Here is a 14,841-nt window from a genome sequence, read left to right on the forward strand (position 1 = left end):
TTGTACGTTGTAACAGCAACAATACAAACGTTGTTTGAATACTTTGTACATCGTTTCACGAAGAAATCAGTTTTGTTTGATTGTACAAATACGAGTTCTCCTCTTTTTTACTTTCGACGATGTCAAAAAAAAAAAATAAAGAAATGCGTTGGGACTATTTGTACATACATAGGCTCAATCATGTAACAGCGATGAAACAGCAATTAAAATTATTGTAGAAACGATGATGTCTTACGAAATAAATTGCAAATCGATAAAGAAATTCAATTGAAATGTTTCCTCCTTCCCTATCTTCAAACGGGCAAACAAATAAAGAAATTTATCAACGAAAATAAGACCTCTATCATCGAAATAAATTTATTTGGTATAGGTTTATCTTCCCGACAGAGAATCCATGATCTTTTGATCGATCCAACGTCGATAATGTGCAACTCGAACGTAAACACCAGGTTTGTTGGCATGTCCACAATGTTGACCCCAACTTGTGATTCCGTACAAGGTAAATGCACCTATGCGAAATAAAAAATATCAAAATGTCAGAATAACATTTTTAAAATATGTGAAATTTGTATTAAATAATATTACCATTATGATAACACGCCAATGGACCACCAGAATCACCATCGCAAGTGTCCACCCCTTCATTCAAATGTCCAGCGCACACCATCCCATCGCTGATTTTTCCAGGACCATAAACATGCTCAGCACGACATACCGATTGGTCTAACAAAGGTATCCACCCGTACCTAAGATTTCTGGAAGGTGCTAACGATAAATAAAAAAAGAGACAATTATATTTAAATACAAATATTATCATAATAAGAGGGGAATGTTGATAACAGTTCATAATAAATATTTACTAGTTCTTCCAGTTTCAATACTGCCAAATCCACTGATAGTACAATTCAATCCTGCAAGATATTCCGTATTTTCCGGTGGCAAGCAAATCGGCATGATATCTTTACCTAAAGGTATACCTTGTCCTTTGAGCAAAATTAAAGCAATATCGTTATTCATTCTATGACCCTTACGAAAATCTTCGTGAATGTAATAATCTTCAATATTTGCTTCCCTCTCTGTCCCTTCCTGTTCCTAAATATATTTAATAATTGTTAAGATTATTATATTTATAGCTAACAATAAGTGATATTTCATTTGGAAACTGTCTTACTTCGGTGTTATAATCACCAGCACGAATAAAATACGTTCCTTTGTTGTAACCTTCTAAACAGTGTGCTGCCGTGAGAACATGCAGAGGTGATAAAACAACTGCTCCGCACCAATGATTTGATCTACTATGTCCCCTAACTCGTATACTCGCCTACCAATTTATATTATATTAACAAATTTATTCCACGATCCGATCGATATACTGTACAATAATATGATTTCTTTTATCACACCTGTTTGCCAATAATTAATCGTTAAATTATTTAGTTTACCTGCCACGGATATGTGCCTTTTGGTGCAATAGAACCGTGCACCACTTTAGCAAATATTAGATCTTCGTCGTCGTTGAAATCTTCCGAACGTTTTCCACAATTTGCTGGTAGAACATCATTGATTCTTGTTTCGGGTAAATCGGTCATCGTATCCCAGATATACTGAACGATAAACAGGTAAATCAGGATCAGGAAATGAAGTAATTATTCTCCATGTACTTTGTATACTTCAATATTTTTATTTTCACTAATAATCGTGGTATTGTCAACCAAAACAAAAAATTACAAATTACCTACATCTAAAAACCACAATCGCGTGCGTACAAATAAGTTAAATGTTTAAACGACTAATAGTAATAATAAAGAGATTTAAATCTTTGGTTACGTTTTACTTTGCAAGACTAGAAATCACAGATTCGTATAAACAAATCATTGTGTTTCGACTAAATCTATAAAAAAAAATTATGATCTACCCCGAGAGAGATTATTTCGTGTTACCTCGGAGTCATCGTTCGCGTTTCCATATGAACAGATTACACCTGCATCCTCGTTGTGATCGCAATTATTCCGTCCCCATTGATCATGGTTGCAACGATACAATTGTGTCTCGTTCCCATGACAAAAAACCTAGTTTAAATAAAACGATGATATAGAATGTAAGTTAAAAGGAGTATGAAATAAATACAAAGTTTTAAAAAACATACTTCATCAAGCCAAATGGGTCCCTTTCCAGGACCGAAGAAACCGTTTTTCTTTGGTTTCGCAAGCCCATTATATCCCAAAGATCTGCAAATGACTCTAGCTGTGGCAGCAGAGAAATCATCGTCACAAACTGTACCCCATATACCGTGATGATAAATTTCTACTCTGCCTTCCAACGGGCTAGTACCATTTACCAGACGAATATCGAATGGAGCCTTATTTAATAGAGAAATTGAAATCAATTATTTTCACGGCTAATAATTAATTGAAATTTATTCGATAAAAAATTAAAGGCATCTCTTACGTCACAACGTTCGTCACTTTCATCGGATTTGTCTGAACAATCTGTAACCTCGTCGCAAATAAACGCTATGGGTATACATTGCGGACTATTTTCGCACTTCCAATAGCCATCTTGACACGTGTCAACCGCTGTTTTGCAAACTACACCTACAGCCTCTTCCGGTTGACAATTATGAACGCCCCAACTATAAAATTAGAAGTAATAATACAATATAATTGTTTGTCTATTCATCTTATCTCTCATATTAATCGAAATATTAACCTACCCTTCGAAATCACAATGGCGTAAAGACGTTTCATTGCCACGACATTTCAATTGATCAACCAAGAATCGAGTTGGTGGATCTAAATTACCGTAATATCCTCCGGGCTTAATTTCCAAAGCACCCAATGGAAAACCGAGTTCTTTACAAATAACATCAGCATTGATCATACCAAAACCATCGTCACAAACTTGACCCCATACACCCAAAACTATTGAAAATAATCAACGATCCTGTCAAAATCCTTAAGAATTGTTCATAAAGATACAACGAACGAAATTAATTTCGCATACTAACTTTTAACTTCGACTCTACCCTCGTCTAAATTATCCGAGCCGGCAAGCCGAATGGCATAATCGAGATTTTCAACGGTGCAGATATTCTCGTCGGTACGATCGTTGCAATCATTTTTTCCATTGCACACTAAAGTGTGATTAATGCATTTTCGATTTTCACAGACGAACATGTCCTCACATTTAATACTTCTTTCTTTCATTTCATAGTAATCAAAATCCTTGATCGGCTTTAAAGCTCCCGTTAAACCGATATTGCTATCACTCAGCAAACAAATGTTACCGCTTGCTCTAAAAAATTTGAGATAGTCATAAATTACAATATGGAAATTTTTGTAAAAAATATAAACTGATAAAGAAACATACTTATGAGCGAATGATCGACAAGTGAAATCAGCTTCCTTGCATCTTAGTGCACATGTTTTTAAAGGCGTGTTCAACCACTTTTCGACATCGTATCCTTCAAGCCTGTGCTTTGCAAATTTCTGATAAAGATGCAAATGATCTATGCATGCTCGCTCGTCTGCACCGTTTGTACAATCCTACAAAAATTTCCTCAAAATTATTTAATATAAGTATATGAAAAAATAAAAATAATTATCTTCATACCTCTTCTCCATCGCAAACCCACGGTGACGGAATGCATTCCCCAGGTAAACATTCGAAATGTTTCGGTTTACATTTGCCATTGAAGTGCATTTTCTTCGATTCTAAAACACACAGAACATCGATTATCGTCCTCTTACAAAATTAGTTAATGTATATAGAATTAAACTAATAAAAAAAATATGAATTACCAATTTTTCCACAAAGTGGAAGATCGCAATATTCTCGTTCTCCGAAAGAGCCTGTATAACACCATGGCATGGTTTCTACATTCGGATTTGGATTCCTACAATAGTTGTGGGGTTGCAATTTTTTTTTGACATCACGATTAGTTACCTATTTAATAAAAATAATTGTCAGTTAAGGTATTAAAATTTGTATAAAAGTTACGTGATTAAAGATTTGATACATACGGCCAAATTAAGATAATGAAGAACTCTATTATCGGACCAGGAAAGACACTCTTTTCCTGATTCGGTAACATTTGCAGTTCCAAAATATTGATTGCCTTTACCATAAATGCAACCTAAAAAGAAAAAGAAGACATCTAGTAAATATTTTAATTAATTACTTGAAACGATTAATACATACCAATATCATCGTATGGTCTTTTGCAGATATAGGCATGCCCCTTCATAGATGTAGTACAATCTTCGACATCCCAAAAGAAATAATCCGCGACGCAAATCGAATCAGGACGATTGTGACAAGGAAACTTTCGTTTCATAATAATACAAGCTGGACGTGAACCCACCCAAGGTGGCAATTTCTTATCTTCCGTCCATCCTGGCCACCATTTCGTGAATCTATGAATAATATATTTGTTACGAAGAAAATAAAACAACAGATAGATAAGTAAGCTCAGATGTTTATAATCTAACTTACTTAAATTTAGAACGACTCGAATCTTCCCAAAGCCACAGGGTCCTGTTGAACGTGGTAAAACCAACTCCGGAAGTCATAATCGATCCGATTTCTGGATGAGATTGCGACAACCATTCTGATATAAAATCGTTCTCTGCTTGACTAATGATATCAAGAAGCCGACTATTCCTTTTGGAACAATACTGAAGTGCTTCTGCATGATTTAGTCCGGTTTCCAAATCGGCCAAATGATAACATTGACCATTGTGTGGAATTTCGTCCTTACGACAATGTACTATTCGATTTGGCAAACATCTGACACCTATTGCATCTCTTTCCACGCGACACTCTTGTTCATGAGTAAATCTACAATAATCATTTTTATTTTGTATTAATTCATTTAAACATTAGACTCTCGTACAATTTCATTCAGAGGATAAAAATATCTCAATAAACGTACTTGCAAGACTGAAATTTGATTTCATTGCCAGAACAAGTTACGGAATTCGCTGCTATCCAAGTTGGCATTCCATTACGTTTGCTTCTTCCTTGCCAAGCCATTTCGGCGCCCCTATAAATCGCAAAGAAATATTATCTTAAGGGATGTTCAGCAGGGACACTGTAATCTTAACGCAACGCCTAACTTCGTTATATTAAATCAAGGACGTTAACATATAGATAATTACATACCTAGAATATCCTAATTGTCTACAAACTACATCGGCTTCTTTGAGCGACCAACTATTTCTAGAATCGCAAACAATACCCCAACCTGGTTGTGCTCCTTGAACTTCAACGTAGCCATCTGAGGAACTAGGCCCATCTCTAAGTCGTATAACCTGTTAACGCAAAATTAATATTATTCAATGTAAAATAATTTCACATTTCATTTCTTTTTATTATTATATTTATCTATAAAAAATATATTGACCTGGCCTGAAATCGGCGTAGGAGGTGAAACCTTTCTCGAATGTGACAATGATTGAACTGGTGGGATATAATACACAGGGAATGGTGGTTCCTCTGTAAATAAACAAATATTTATATAAATTAAAAAACTTCATTAAAATATCTCTAATCATTTTACAAAACGTGTAAGGACTCTGAACTTGCGCCCTACACCAAAATGCTTTAGCACCATGCGCCGAAAGCATAAACATGCGCCGGAAGCAATCGTATACTATAATATAATTGACTATAATATTATTGCTTACCCATTAATCCATAATTATAAAATTAGGATTAAATCGAAACAACTCACCATTTTCATAAGGCGCTACTTCTACATTAAAAATATCCACATCCGTGTTCTTTTTATTGATTTTCATGATAACGGAAGAATCATTTTTGCTCGCGGTTTTGGTCTTATTTTCAAAAACCAATACTGGCTTCCAATCTCCTTTATCTTCTAAAACATCTACTTCGTATGAATCTAAATCAAGTTCGGGAACGATTTCGTTTGAAATCGATGTAGGAGTTTCATTTTCAATTGTCAATTCCGTATCGGTTAACTGTGGACCAGCCGTATTATCCTCGATCGATATACTAGGAATATTAGGATCGGTAGTACTACTTTGATTTTCTGAAACATCTTGCGAAACAGGAACGCTTATATTCTTGGAAGGCTTTAAATATACATCCGGTATCTTTTCCGTTGCAACATTCTCAGAAGTTAATGGATTAGAATCGAACTGTTTAATTGAACGATTGATCGTACGACGAGGATCATGCTGCGATAATATAACCGATCGATTGATTGTACCATAAACAGGATGAAAATCTTTTCCAATAGAATAATCATTTGCCGCGCCTTTTAAATCCGTCGATGTTGACTGATTAAAATGACGATTAGTAAAATTACCGTCGGATGGTTGAGGAATATTTACAGGATTCGGAGTATACCGTATAGGATAATGATTACTTGGAACGATAGGACTCGTAGTAGTTTCTTGATTATGTAAAGGTATACGCGTGTATATGCTGCCATAAGTTCGATTAAAAGAGAAAGGTATATGTTGATTGTTATGATTATAAGTTTTAGTCTTCGAGTGTCCTTGATTAATTTCCAACTCTTTTGTGATAAAATGGCCTCTTGTGCCATTACTGTTAACGTATATTCCGTATGGATAGAGTGGCCTTTTCGAAATCTGTGTTGAATTTCTATTTCCTAGAAAACAAAATAAGGCTTCTTTAAAAATAACGTTTTCAGGTAAATAATATAACTTACTTTGTATAAATCATTTTCCTCTAGGTATGTAAACAAATTAATTAAAAGACAACGATCTTTCTTTCATTCTATTTAAGCATACCTGCCGATACTTGTCCTTTTGCTTGTAAAAAAACATTGGTTTTACTTAACCATTTATCCATTTTGGAATCAGCTTCCCTGTCGCTTATGGTTTGCCGTTGGACATTAGTTCTCGCGAGCCATTCGCGTAATTTTTCTTCTTCATCAATCGCATCTACATACCAGTATGATTTTTAATCATTAAAAACGTTTTACATAAATATTATACGTTTATGTTAAAGTTACGTATCGTAAATGATCTTATTGTTAGTTTTGTAGCTAGCAAATATTGTTAAAATTAATAATTAACCCTTTATTTTTTTAGTTGCCAATTATTGCTTACCATTTTCTTTAGATTTTCTTGATCCTTCATCCTTAGAAAACAAACCTTCTACATTCGTGCGCCGATATCCTTTGGGATAAAAAATGTCCCAATTCGGATTTATGCAACTGTTATTTAAAAATCGACTATCAACAATACTAACCCATTTATTTAAAAAATAATCCAAATGATTGAACATGCTATCAAAATAAATCGAACAACCCTTATCATGCCATGCATATCTTTTCAAAACCATGCAAATATTTGCATTCTTCTTTTCATGCCAACCTATTTAAATAATCAAATAAAAATCCGAAAAAAGACTATAGAATTGGTTTAAGACATAATACAAAATCACCTTGATTCCATGGCCGAGACGGTGGTTGATTAGAATTTTCTGATTGATTTTCGAATACAGTTGGACGACTCCATGTAATATTATTTTGATTCGGTCTTGAAAAATCTGTTCCAAAATTTATACTCAAATTTCTGTTCGTTCTATCTCGAGATTCCACTTCATCGTGTGAATCGTAATCGTTATCAACATAAATGTTTTTATTCGAACTTATAGATTCATTTATTTGTCTATTAACAAATTCAGGATTGTTTCTACCGTTATTCATCCTATGCAATTGAATTGTACTATTAAATCTGTTCCCAGTTGGTACATAAGAGCCAACACGTCGAATCGATTCTTCTGATTGATTATTAGTTTGTTGCTTGTTGAAGTTGCCGATATTTACAGTAGGATGGTTTGCATGATTCCAAGTTTCTTCAGTATTATGTACAGTTGAAGAACCTTGCTGATGTCCATTAGATTCAGATATTCTTCTATTACCAGGATATTGAGTATCATTGATCTTTGGAAGATAATGATGGTAATGATAATGATAATGATGATATACATCACGTGAATCGTAAGGGTTTGGAGAATGTGTCATGTGATTTGTAATATTACAATTTACATCGATCATAGGTTGTTCTGATCCTGAATGATTGTTATGATGATGAACATGATCGTGATGATGACCATGATCGTGATGATATCCATGATCGTGATGATGACCATGATTCTGATAATTTCCATAGTTATTACTGGATCCCATGGAATTAGATTGATTTTGTAGATTATTATTTGGTTTCTGAATCATCGGTCTCCAAGTAGGCCTCCATACTGTCCTTGGCAATTCAGTCGTAGTTACAGGCTGAACTTGATTATTGCTAGAACCTTGGCCATGATTATTATATCGATTATAAGTATGATTATATCGAGGATGTTCGTGCGATGACTCTAGATCTCCTCGGCCGTATGGCAGCCAAGGTCTACTCGTTGTCGTAACCTGTTTTAATTTATTCTCTGTCGAAACAATAATAGCAATAATAGTTGAATTTTGTTCAAATCGTACTCTATCACTATTCAAAGCTTGAAAAATTCTGATTACCTTCTTTACAAGCTGGTACCTTATGCGGCCAATCGCACACCGATATCAGAGGATTAAAAGCTGTCCCTGGCCCACAATCCATCACATACGTAATACCATTCGCACACTGCAAAAATTTTCTACAATTTTCTGGATGTGGTAATAGACCTGTAAAATCCTCAGGACACTCGATCTTTTTTTTGGCTGGCTGCACGTTGTGTTCCAATCGATCGGCAAAATTATTATTAGAATCATAATGAACATTATGATTATGAAAACTTGGGTCCGGTGGTACTTCAATAATCTTCTTTGTATCCTCTTTTGATTTAAACGTATCTGTTTAAACAAAAATATTGATTTATAGATCTGTAACATCGTGTAACAAATATTTTTCACTAACCTTCGCAGCCTCTCACATGATAAGGCCAATCACAGACGCTAAGGGCGGGATTAAAAACAGTACCAGGTCCACAATCCATCTCGAATGTCATTCCGTTGGCACAACTTAAGAACTTGGTACAATCTGTAGGATGTGGGATTAGACCTGCCACGTGAGGTGGACATTTTGGTTTCTATTAACGAAGAAATCGATAACAAATAAATTATATATACATATACGTTTTTTTTTCTTTTTTTTTTTTGGTAATTTAATAACCTAACGAAATTTACAAAAACGAATGTATACACGTACGTGTGATTCCTCTCGTTCCTCATCGATTTTCAGATTGTATGCGTTTGAGTAACGTATAGGCTCAGAGATTTCTGAACCGTAACATGTAACTTTGTATGGAAAATCACATTCCAATGTTTCAGGATTAAATAAAGTACCTGGAGCGCAGGGTTGAACGAACGCTCTGCCTTTCCAACAATTAACAAAGAATTTACAATCGGGAGGATAAATGAACTGACCGGTAGAATCTAAATTTGGACATTGTACTCCCGATTGGGAATCATAATACGCCACCGTCGATATGGGATTAGTCCAAAATAAAATTCTTTCCTTTCTCGGTTTCTAAAAACAATTCGAATATTAGGTAGATATTTTCTTGGACCGAAAAAACAAGTAACATATACTATAGTAGTGACATCAATTAAAGATAAGAATTCTTAAACATATTATCCAAACATTTATGTACTAAAGCAAATTATATCGCAGTATCATCAAAAGTATCGCTGTTGAGTAAACAAAAATGGTGAGATTTACCGTGCTCTCGCTTCCAATCCCTTCGTATAACAAAGCTGAATCACTATCCTCAGATAATTTATGCTTTAATTTATTTCCAGAAGTTACGGGATTATTGCGATCTTGATAAACATTTTTATCTTTAGAAGTAGAACTATATTCGTATTGACCTTCTGGAGGATGCTGGTCCAGATGATCATCCAGATGATCGTCGATTTGATCATGATCGTGATGCTGTTTGGAAATCTGATCATCCGTTATCTTTGTTCTTAACTCGATCTCACTACCAGAAGTTTTACGCCACGGTGTCCAAGAATTGCTATCCGAATCAACGATGACAGGCTTTCTTGGTTCATTTTCTTCCGCATTGGTCCACCACTTAGCAGATCGAGCTAAATCATCGGGAGGTTGTAAATCTTTTTCGTTGAGATACCAAGGCAAGGATGATTCCCGATGATTAGGCGCTTTTGTTGTCGTTTCCTTCGGATCGTATATCTATGAATCGATATTCCATGCAATCACGTAAAATTCGATAACGAATATCATTACTGTATACTGATATACTAATCACATAATAAATACATATACTAATCTTTTACTATTATTAAAGTAATCAGTTCTTTCAAGACATTTGTTCAAACATATTTATTCAAATATCTACTTTTATTTATACTGACGTAAGAAATTTTATCTGATCAAATTGTTCACTCGACAAATATTCCAATCGTTAAAACGATTGTTAATCGACGAAATTTAACGTTAAATGAAAGTGAAAGTTAAATGTATCGTTTCAAACGGATAAATAATTTTCCAAGTGAACTAAATATACCCTTAATTGAATATATACTTAAATATATTCCAAAAAATGTAATGATGTGATAGATTTTCAAAAAGTGTAATACTTCGAATTGAATAATATAGATATGACATTGTTTTACGTACCGCGAAAGTGAAGGTTCCAAAGTATATTAGACAGAGTGCAACGTAAAAACAATTAATCCAGGAAGTCATTCCTAAGACATTTAAAAAGCACGATGTACTGCACACTAATGATCACGCACTCACTATAAAATCGCTTGGTACAGAATTCAGTTTAAATGAAGTTTGCACCAACGCTGTTTTCTTCTGAACGATAATTTGAAAAGAGGAGAAAGAAAAAGAAAGAGAGAGAGGGGGATAGGAAATAAATATGTTAGTGAAGAGAGAAAGAGAAAAGGAAAAAAACAACAAGAATAGGAGTTCATAACTTCTTAGAGAGAAGGGTTATCAATTTAGAGGGCAGATCAAGGGTCGCTAGATCGTCATCACTAAAGGAAGGCAAAGCAAAGATCGTATTGGAGAGAAAATAAAAGATAAGAAAGAGAGAGAGGAAGACAGAGAATACTTTACTGACTACACGCAATGCCAACGTGTATACACTTTAATCTAGCAAATGCACACAGAACTATTTGTCAATTGATTCTACACGGGAATAAATTGGCTCTCATTTTACCAGTCATCGAGCTCATAAAGATTCGACGTAAGTAAACGTTAGGGTAAAGTAGTAACACCGTACATTTAATATGGGTAATTGTAAGAGCTTCATTTTATTTTCTTGTGAGTTTGTTTTAAATCCGATAATAGGAGGAAAGCAGGAAAAAAAGGAAAATCTTATTTTTCTTAAAACTAAGTTATAATTATTTCGCCGCAATAACACTTGGGCTCCAGTGACGTATGTAAATACTTGGTAACTAGTCACGTAATGCAGTTGTGTGTGTATTGTATTTTTCAATTTATCAAGAAGATTAAAAAGAATTTTCTTTACAACATCGTATCCTCTGATTTTTACTGGAATTTCCAACGATGTTTTTTACTTCATACATACAAGTAGTTATTATTGCTGATAATAAAATTCATATCGCGTTGAGGATGCATTCATTTACACTGGTAATTATAGCATTTAGTACATTAATATACGAACAACGTATCAATTTTAATATTAATCATAAAGATGTTGTGTCAATAATAATATACGGAAAATCCTTTTATTCTATTCATACTTTTTTCTCATTTATTTTATTTTTCCAATAATAAATCTATTTCTATCGAATAACATATTTACATGTACAACATGCGTTTTATTTCCGTCGAAAATTGATCATCCTCGGTTACCACAACCGTCCCGATTTTGCAAAGGATAATCGCACGTTCCAATCGCAGGATTAAATTCGGTGCCAGCACCGCAACTCAATACGAAACAACCACTGGCATCGCATTGTTGATATTTACTGCAATCACCAGGATATGGTATGACTTGAGCCTAAAAATATAATTTATTTTTAATTAAAGTGTAAAATTTAAAGATCATTAGATTAATTATATTTCCAAAAATATAATTCGTCTTGTACGTTATTTGATTTTTTCATAAAATGTATAAAAACAGAGAAAAGAAATTAACAAAAAATTACTTACCGCTGAATATTCAAATAAGAATAAAGTAGCACAAAGGAGTACTAACGATAAAACAACGTTAAACTTCATCTTGATTCGTCCTTTGATTCACAATCGTAATTGCCTTCTCTGATCAAGGAATGGTCTTTATATAGAGACACGGAAAATAAGGAAAACAATTTATCATTATTAGAATTCGCTATCACGGAAATTATTTTTTTCCCGTACTATCGATCCTGTTTCTCAATCGATTGCGATTGACTCATGTTATAATATTAATTAGCTTTTATCGACCTTATAACATCGCACTTAAGGTCAAGATGCGATAAATTTTTGTATGTTTTAAATAAATTATTATTCTTAGAATTATAGAGCTAACACAAAGTAGAAGGATCATACGAATAATAAATTAATGAAATATGAATAGAAATTACTTCATTTATATTTTTTATTCAATATTCACGCTCGCGATTAACTGTAAATTTGTTAATACTATTTTCACAACTTCCAAATATCTATTTTATTGTACGTATTCTATTAAACATAAGTATGTTTAACCGATTATTTTAATTTTTTTATCGACAGTGCTACCAAATTTGTTTTACTTTTTATCTTCTCATACAAAAAACTATACGGATGTGATAATTCTGATTCAGTTTCAGGAATCCTTGTCAATCTGCGAAATTTTGGGGATAACAATAAAGTTTTTTGACCCAGAGTACAAGCACTGTTCGTTATCCAATATAAGCACAGAGACTGAAATAAATTAAAGTAAATATGTATTATTTTGATAAATTACCAATGAATTACTAAATACGATTTTAATGAAATTATTTTTGTATAACTCACAGAAGGTATAAATGGTGATAAAGGTATTATCACAATTGATACTAATCTAAGAAAATTGGTAAGACTTTTGTGTATTAGTGTAGGTTCCTGCAATCTCAACATGCGAAAGATCTGTAAGCAACAATTGTAATAAACTTTAGTTAACAATTTCAATAAATATATTATTAAAAAGAAAATGATCAATATATAAATATTATATTAAAATCTTACCTCTATGTTAGCTAAATTTATTAGTGCCGTTAATGTAGGTAATATAAAAAAACTATCTGCTACCGCCAAATTTGTTATCCAACCGAAACCACCCGTTGTGAGTTGAAGAAAATTCTCATAAGCATCTGTTTAAATAAATCAAACATTTGGATAAGAATTTAACAAAAATAGTTTTTAATGTTAATTATATCAAATACTGTTCTCTCTTACACATATCTCCTTTGGGTAACATATAGCATAAATTTCGTAGTGAAAATGTTAATATTATTAATATTGGAATTTCGATGTATGCGAGAATTACGGTTTTCATCGGATGACAATTGTCTCTGACAATTAAATCCTTCCATGCTTTTCTTACCTATAATCAAAAAATTTATGTCATTTTATTAAACATAAAGAATTTGTGTTCAAACATTTATATAATAATAAAACATTAAATATAATAATAATCACATACCGAAAGAATATACATACGTCTTGCATGTTCCTGTGACCAATTATTTTGAAACATATCATCTTTCATTTTTCGTTCCAAATTTGTAGTAATGCCAGTCATTTCATGGCGTAAATTGCTTAGCTTAGCAGCAATATTTTGCTAAAAATAATAATATATATAACAGTATAATTTTATTAATATTACATAGCGATACTTTAACAGTAAACTTACCATAACCAGTCAAAATGATCAGTTTATATTTGAAATTTTAATGAAGGATACAAATTTGGTAAGTTTAGTGTTAATGCAACTTTATATAATTCCAATATTAACAACGTAACATTAAATGATTTTTAAATTTAGTTCAAACATTTTCATAAAATAAAATAAAATAAAAACAAATAGAAATACTCTACTTTTATTGGTTTAATTTATGTACATAACTTATTTAAAATCATAGTATATGTAATCACAAAATATACATAATATTAAATACCTGATATATTGCTATTGGTAAACTAATAGTAAAACGTAATAATATAGTTGTCAATATTATAGTTGCCCACCACGGTAAGTCTGTATAAGAATGTATATTTATTAAAGAATTTTGTGCAAATTCTACAGGTGCACTTTCAGATATACCAGTTATTATATTAACATAAGTCTTGTACCAATTATCAAATGTTCGTTCATAAAAACTTGACATTTGTCTTACATTATAACAATTTCGTGTGGTAAAATCACTTTTGACAAAAAGCGGATTTGTTCCAAAGTGTGATTGTTTATTTATGACTTTGCTGCACAAAGATTTATGTGTAGAAATAAATTTACATTGTTTCTCATATATATTATTTTTATTTATTTTATTAATTATTAATATTTGTTTCGACAAATCAGAGCATTGATTTGATATTGCATTGTCAACAATGCCAGTAGAATTAATCAATTGTCTGTTGTATTGGTTAATATTAACCAGTGAATTTTTAAAAGAGGAACATGAACTAATGGAAAAAGTTTTAATATCGATTTTATGTAATAAACAAATATTGTTATGTAAATTCGTGATGTGCATTACACAAGGACGAAAACTTATCATTATTCTAGTAATATTAATAACTTTTAAAATCACACTTTTACACTACTGCGATGTTTTTTGAGGTTAGAACACATAATACTACATAAGTTAAGTACTAATCAAGTTTTATTTAATAACATAATTTATTTGATATT

The 14,841-nt window shown here is 32.5% G+C and overlaps 3 protein-coding genes across 8 annotated transcripts; all 3 read right to left on the reverse strand.

Moving 5' to 3' along the window:
* Positions 1–341: 341 nt before the first annotated feature.
* LOC122526519 lies at positions 342–10,794 on the reverse strand. Of its 4 annotated transcripts, XM_043649970.1 has the most exons (28): positions 10,629–10,793; positions 9,708–10,181; positions 9,195–9,515; positions 8,904–9,075; positions 8,525–8,839; positions 7,441–8,439; positions 7,104–7,172; positions 6,783–6,935; positions 5,735–6,640; positions 5,405–5,496; positions 5,164–5,312; positions 4,934–5,044; positions 4,495–4,839; positions 4,201–4,415; positions 4,023–4,135; positions 3,801–3,945; positions 3,613–3,713; positions 3,370–3,545; positions 3,008–3,294; positions 2,714–2,921; positions 2,449–2,632; positions 2,147–2,359; positions 1,941–2,069; positions 1,443–1,604; positions 1,172–1,321; positions 861–1,092; positions 586–765; positions 342–509 (listed from the first exon to the last, which is right to left on the reverse strand). In XM_043649970.1, exons 1-28 carry the CDS (start codon positions 10,695–10,697, stop codon positions 373–375), a joined length of 6,807 nt encoding a protein of 2,268 aa, XP_043505905.1. In that variant the 5' UTR covers positions 10,698–10,793; the 3' UTR covers positions 342–372. The 4 variants fall into 4 exon arrangements, with proteins under 4 accessions (XP_043505905.1, XP_043505906.1, XP_043505908.1 ...); XM_043649971.1 differs by lacking the exon at positions 7,104–7,172; XM_043649973.1 differs by lacking the exons at positions 5,735–6,640; positions 6,783–6,935; positions 7,104–7,172.
* Positions 10,795–11,242: 448 nt separating this feature from the next.
* Positions 11,243–12,358, reverse strand: LOC122526527 (probable chitinase 10). The gene is made up of 2 exons (XM_043649985.1): positions 12,138–12,358; positions 11,243–11,985 (listed from the first exon to the last, which is right to left on the reverse strand). Exons 1-2 carry the CDS (start codon positions 12,204–12,206, stop codon positions 11,824–11,826), a joined length of 231 nt encoding a protein of 76 aa, XP_043505920.1. The 5' UTR covers positions 12,207–12,358; the 3' UTR covers positions 11,243–11,823.
* Positions 12,359–12,611: 253 nt separating this feature from the next.
* On the reverse strand, positions 12,612–14,816 carry LOC122526521 (cytochrome c oxidase assembly protein COX18, mitochondrial). 3 transcript variants are annotated; one of them, XM_043649979.1, is made up of 7 exons: positions 14,283–14,802; positions 14,108–14,187; positions 13,633–13,770; positions 13,386–13,533; positions 13,176–13,300; positions 12,966–13,076; positions 12,612–12,872 (listed from the first exon to the last, which is right to left on the reverse strand). In XM_043649979.1, the coding sequence occupies exons 1-7, from the start codon at positions 14,302–14,304 to the stop codon at positions 12,678–12,680; spliced, it is 819 nt and encodes a 272-aa protein (XP_043505914.1). In that variant the 5' UTR covers positions 14,305–14,802; the 3' UTR covers positions 12,612–12,677. The 3 variants fall into 3 exon arrangements, with proteins under 3 accessions (XP_043505914.1, XP_043505912.1, XP_043505913.1); XM_043649977.1 differs by having other exon boundaries at positions 14,108–14,802; XM_043649978.1 differs by lacking the exons at positions 12,612–12,872; positions 12,966–13,076 and having other exon boundaries at positions 13,209–13,300; positions 13,650–13,770; positions 14,108–14,816.
* Between the last annotated feature and the right edge of the window lie 25 nt (positions 14,817–14,841).

The sequence above is a fragment of the Polistes fuscatus genome, unplaced genomic scaffold, assembly GCF_010416935.1.
Source record: "Polistes fuscatus isolate 324 unplaced genomic scaffold, CU_Pfus_HIC Scaffold11, whole genome shotgun sequence".
In the NCBI taxonomy this organism is placed as follows: domain Eukaryota; kingdom Metazoa; phylum Arthropoda; class Insecta; order Hymenoptera; family Vespidae; genus Polistes; species Polistes fuscatus.

Excerpts from the sequence above, each read along its gene's own strand:
- LOC122526519 (XM_043649970.1), bottom strand. The coding sequence starts at position 10,697 with ATGACTTCCTGGATTAATTGTTTTTACGTTGCACTCTGTCTAATATAC. Across the intron at positions 4,416-4,494 it reads TCGAGTCGTTCTAAATTTAA|ATTCACGAAATGGTGGCCAG; the intron begins GTAAGTTAGATT and ends TATTATTCATAG. Across the intron at positions 2,070-2,146 it reads GACCCATTTGGCTTGATGAA|GTTTTTTGTCATGGGAACGA; the intron begins GTATGTTTTTTA and ends TATTTAAACTAG.
- LOC122526527 (XM_043649985.1), bottom strand. The coding sequence starts at position 12,206 with ATGAAGTTTAACGTTGTTTTATCGTTAGTACTCCTTTGTGCTACTTTA. Across the intron at positions 11,986-12,137 it reads TCTTATTTGAATATTCAGCG|GCTCAAGTCATACCATATCC; the intron begins GTAAGTAATTTT and ends TTATATTTTTAG.
- LOC122526521 (XM_043649977.1), bottom strand. The coding sequence starts at position 14,707 with ATGATAAGTTTTCGTCCTTGTGTAATGCACATCACGAATTTACATAAC. Across the intron at positions 13,771-14,107 it reads TACCAATAGCAATATATCAG|CAAAATATTGCTGCTAAGCT; the intron begins GTATTTAATATT and ends TATTATTTTTAG. Across the intron at positions 12,873-12,965 it reads TATCACCATTTATACCTTCT|TCTCTGTGCTTATATTGGAT; the intron begins GTGAGTTATACA and ends AATTTATTTCAG.